This window comes from Loa loa, assembly GCF_000183805.2.
Source record: "Loa loa unplaced genomic scaffold supercont3.350, whole genome shotgun sequence".
Lineage (NCBI taxonomy): Eukaryota > Metazoa > Nematoda > Chromadorea > Rhabditida > Onchocercidae > Loa > Loa loa.
The window spans coordinates 38,836-42,297 of NW_018108530.1; the positions used below are offsets into that span (position 1 = coordinate 38,836).

Here is a 3,462-nt window from a genome sequence, read left to right on the forward strand (position 1 = left end):
TACTTATGGTTGCGTTGACTCACGGTCGAACGATTTCCTACTGGTTACTCTTCACTAATCCCACTGATCAGCTCTGTATTATATCAATAAGGCAGTAATTTTTACTCTGTGTCCTCACAACGTATATTCGACGTCCTCACAAGGTAACCCTTTAATTAAATTTCTGTTTGATCCTAACTCAAGGCTAAACCTTCTAAATCTAAACGACTCGATAAAAAATTTTTCACAACACAGTAAAAACTTCCTCAGTTTTAAGCAATCACTGAGAAAAGAGAAATATATATTCCCACAGAGCTCAGTTTTGCAAATTCAGTAGGGTTTTTAGCATTTATTTATCTACCTCAAATGAATGCACGTAAAAATATGTTTCCTTCGGGGATGTGAAAAAGCATTTGAAAAATGTTCATTGTAGGCCAAGCAGAGGGAGATTTGAAATTCGAGCATACTTTGGCACTTTCAGCACTTATTTATCTACCTCAAATGAATGCACGTGAGAATGTGTTACGAAATAGCTGTAACCATGGAGACACTTCCTTCGGCACAATGAAGTGATGTCTAAGAAATGTTCATTCTAGGTCCAACAGAAGGAAATGGGCAGTTGAGATCTGCTTTGGCAAACACACGAAACCATCACATTGCCGGTCAAAGTTCAGCAGATCAATAAGATCACTCAAATGATAAGCATCCTCTACAAGTCCGATGGTAGTATCTTCGACGGTCTTAACATCCCCGATAACGTTGTTAACATCGAAAATATTAACATCGGAAAGCTTAACACCGGTAACGCCGATGGTAACATCTTTTAATGTTAACATCGACGATAGTATTGTTAGCATCCCCGATGATGCCAACTTCCTCGATGACTTCGAAATATATTGCCACCAATGAAAACTATCTGCTTGCAATATATTAAAACTATTTATCCATCCTATTTATCTTTTCCCTCTCTTCCTCCCTTCCCTTCTTTCTGTTTATAAATCTTATAGAGAAAAAAAAAAATTTGGCCATAAATATTAACTTTCTTTTTTGTCTTGTAAGAATTATCGAAGAATTTTATATAGAAGGATTTCCCAACGTTGGCATATTGTAAAGGTCCTCAATTCAACTTTAGGTTCAATCGGTTCTAAATTTTCTAAATGCTGTAAATAAAACCTTTTTATATAAGCAAATATATACAGCAGGATATCAATCTTTTATTTTCCAAAAATTGGTGTCTTTGAAATTTATCTCATAAAGACATTTTGGAGTTTGCTTTACGCGTTAATTTGTGTTTTGTAATTCTTAATGATTATGCGATATGAATAATGTTTTTTTATCGAATGGTTTAATTACCCAAGTTTGAGGTGAAAATAACGAGAAATTTGCAACCCTGTGTTACACTGCGCAATATACTCCAAAAATGCAAGAATTTTCCACTTTAATCAGAAACTAATTGAAATTCGTCTTAATTAGGAAGCGTAATTTATGAATAAACAAAGCATACCAAAATAAAAACTTGTCAATTGATAAAATATAACATGCGTAAATTTGAATTTATCATTAAAGTCGAATAAACAATATATTTATTAAGAAAGTTAAACTATAGACATATGCATTGGTCAAAATTACATTCATTATACAAAGTAATTTAAGCATACAATGGTGGTTTTACTCACTATCAAAATGGTATAACACATAGTTCGTGGTAAAAACTGCGGAAAAATTTGGCGGCACTCCATATTATGTTTATTACTTGCCATCCGATTGTATGTTATTTGATGCCTATATTATATGTATTATTTGATGGCCAATTTTACATATATATAAATGCTACTATTAGGTAAGATTCGTTAACTAGTTGTGCGGCATAAGCAAACTCTTCGGCAAAAAAAAATCTGATTTAGCTTTTTCATCCTTTTTCACAATTAGTTCCTAATTAATTATTTAATCAATATCAGCACCATTTAATAATAATACTTCAATCAATATTGAAGCATAGTGGAATTCTTGATATTTCACATAAACTAAAAAATTATAGCGCCAAGCAGTAGTTTTACTTTTTTTGGAATAACTTGTCATTTTTTTCCGGAAATTAACATTACTATATTTGGTATACATTTTCATTTCCGATCAAACAATTCATATGCACACCTATAATACATGCTAATTAGAGCAATTCCGGTAAATAATTGAACTATTAAAAATTTTTTAACCATTATAGTGTATTCAAATCAACAATTCTTTTTATACTATTGCGAAAATTTTTTTTAAATTTTCTTTTTCTTTTTCTTTTCAATATTTAATTGTGACGTATGCAGAAAAAATATCCATTGCTTTATGCTTACATTTTCCTTTTATTTTGTTAGTTTTCAATAGTTTGCATATAATTTAAACTGAAGATTTCTTTTTTGTTCGTTTGTCACTTATCAATTAGTTCGATAATTTGACGATTAATTTAACTAATCGTTGTAATTGTTAAATAATAATATAAACGATATTCAATAAATTTTATATAAGGACAATTTAAGTGATTCAATCGATCATATATTACTATCAACTTATAAGCCTCCATCAGAGTGTTTTTTTCCATTTTGTTACAAAAATCTTTTAAACTGAACCATCTACAAATAATGCTCTACGAAAGGAATCATTTACAAATGATGCTAATATCGGAAATATTAGCATTATTTGTTGATAATTTCACCGAATACTATACTTGACGTAATATGATAAATTCTTATAAATCATCAATAATCAATAGGTATTTATTTCATAAAGGTAAACGTGATAACCGAATAAAAAAGAAGGTTATTGGAGAGTCTAATTATGAGGTTAATTATCGTGTGAATTGTTACTTCGAATTAATAAATAAAAATAAGCAAAAGTATTAGTAAATGTTTCGCTGTAAATGTTAAATGATAATACAAATGATATAAATGATAAATGATCGATTGATTGCTCAATAAATTTTATATATAAACAATTAAGGCGACTGAATCAATCATACATTAAATGGATTTTGTGTTTACGATTTATGAAATGGAAAAAGAAACAAATTAACACGCAAAGCTAATTCCAAATAAGATAAATTTCGAAGACACCAATCTGGAGAATATAGGAAAAGAAGAATGTCCTCCTGCTATCTACCCCGGTAAATTATTCAAAGACAGAGATTTCACGATGACAAAGATTAACGACATTTATTGGCTTATGCTGATAGAGTACATTCTTTGTTAACTGACATTTGTATAGAGCTCTTAGGGTTGGTACATTGCTGGACAATGAGCACATGTATAATTCTATGCAATGATGATGATACTGTAATCAGAAAGGAATAGATGATCTTTAATCTTTCTTAATCCATAATTCAAACATGATACATGCAAATTAGTACATTTATTAACACATTCACTTATCATTTATGATTCGTTATTATGAAATTTCGAGTTTGATTTACAGTATTATCATGAAAATGTTGATAAT

General features: G+C 29.8%; 1 protein-coding gene across 1 annotated transcript; it reads right to left on the reverse strand.

The window, feature by feature from the left end:
- Window positions 1-566: 566 nt before the first annotated feature.
- Window positions 567-836, reverse strand: LOAG_13742 (hypothetical protein; the record flags this gene model as incomplete). The annotated part of the gene is made up of 1 exon (XM_003149247.2): window positions 567-836. One exon carries the CDS (start codon window positions 834-836, stop codon window positions 567-569), a length of 270 nt encoding a protein of 89 aa, XP_003149295.2.
- Window positions 837-3,462: the final 2,626 nt, after the last annotated feature.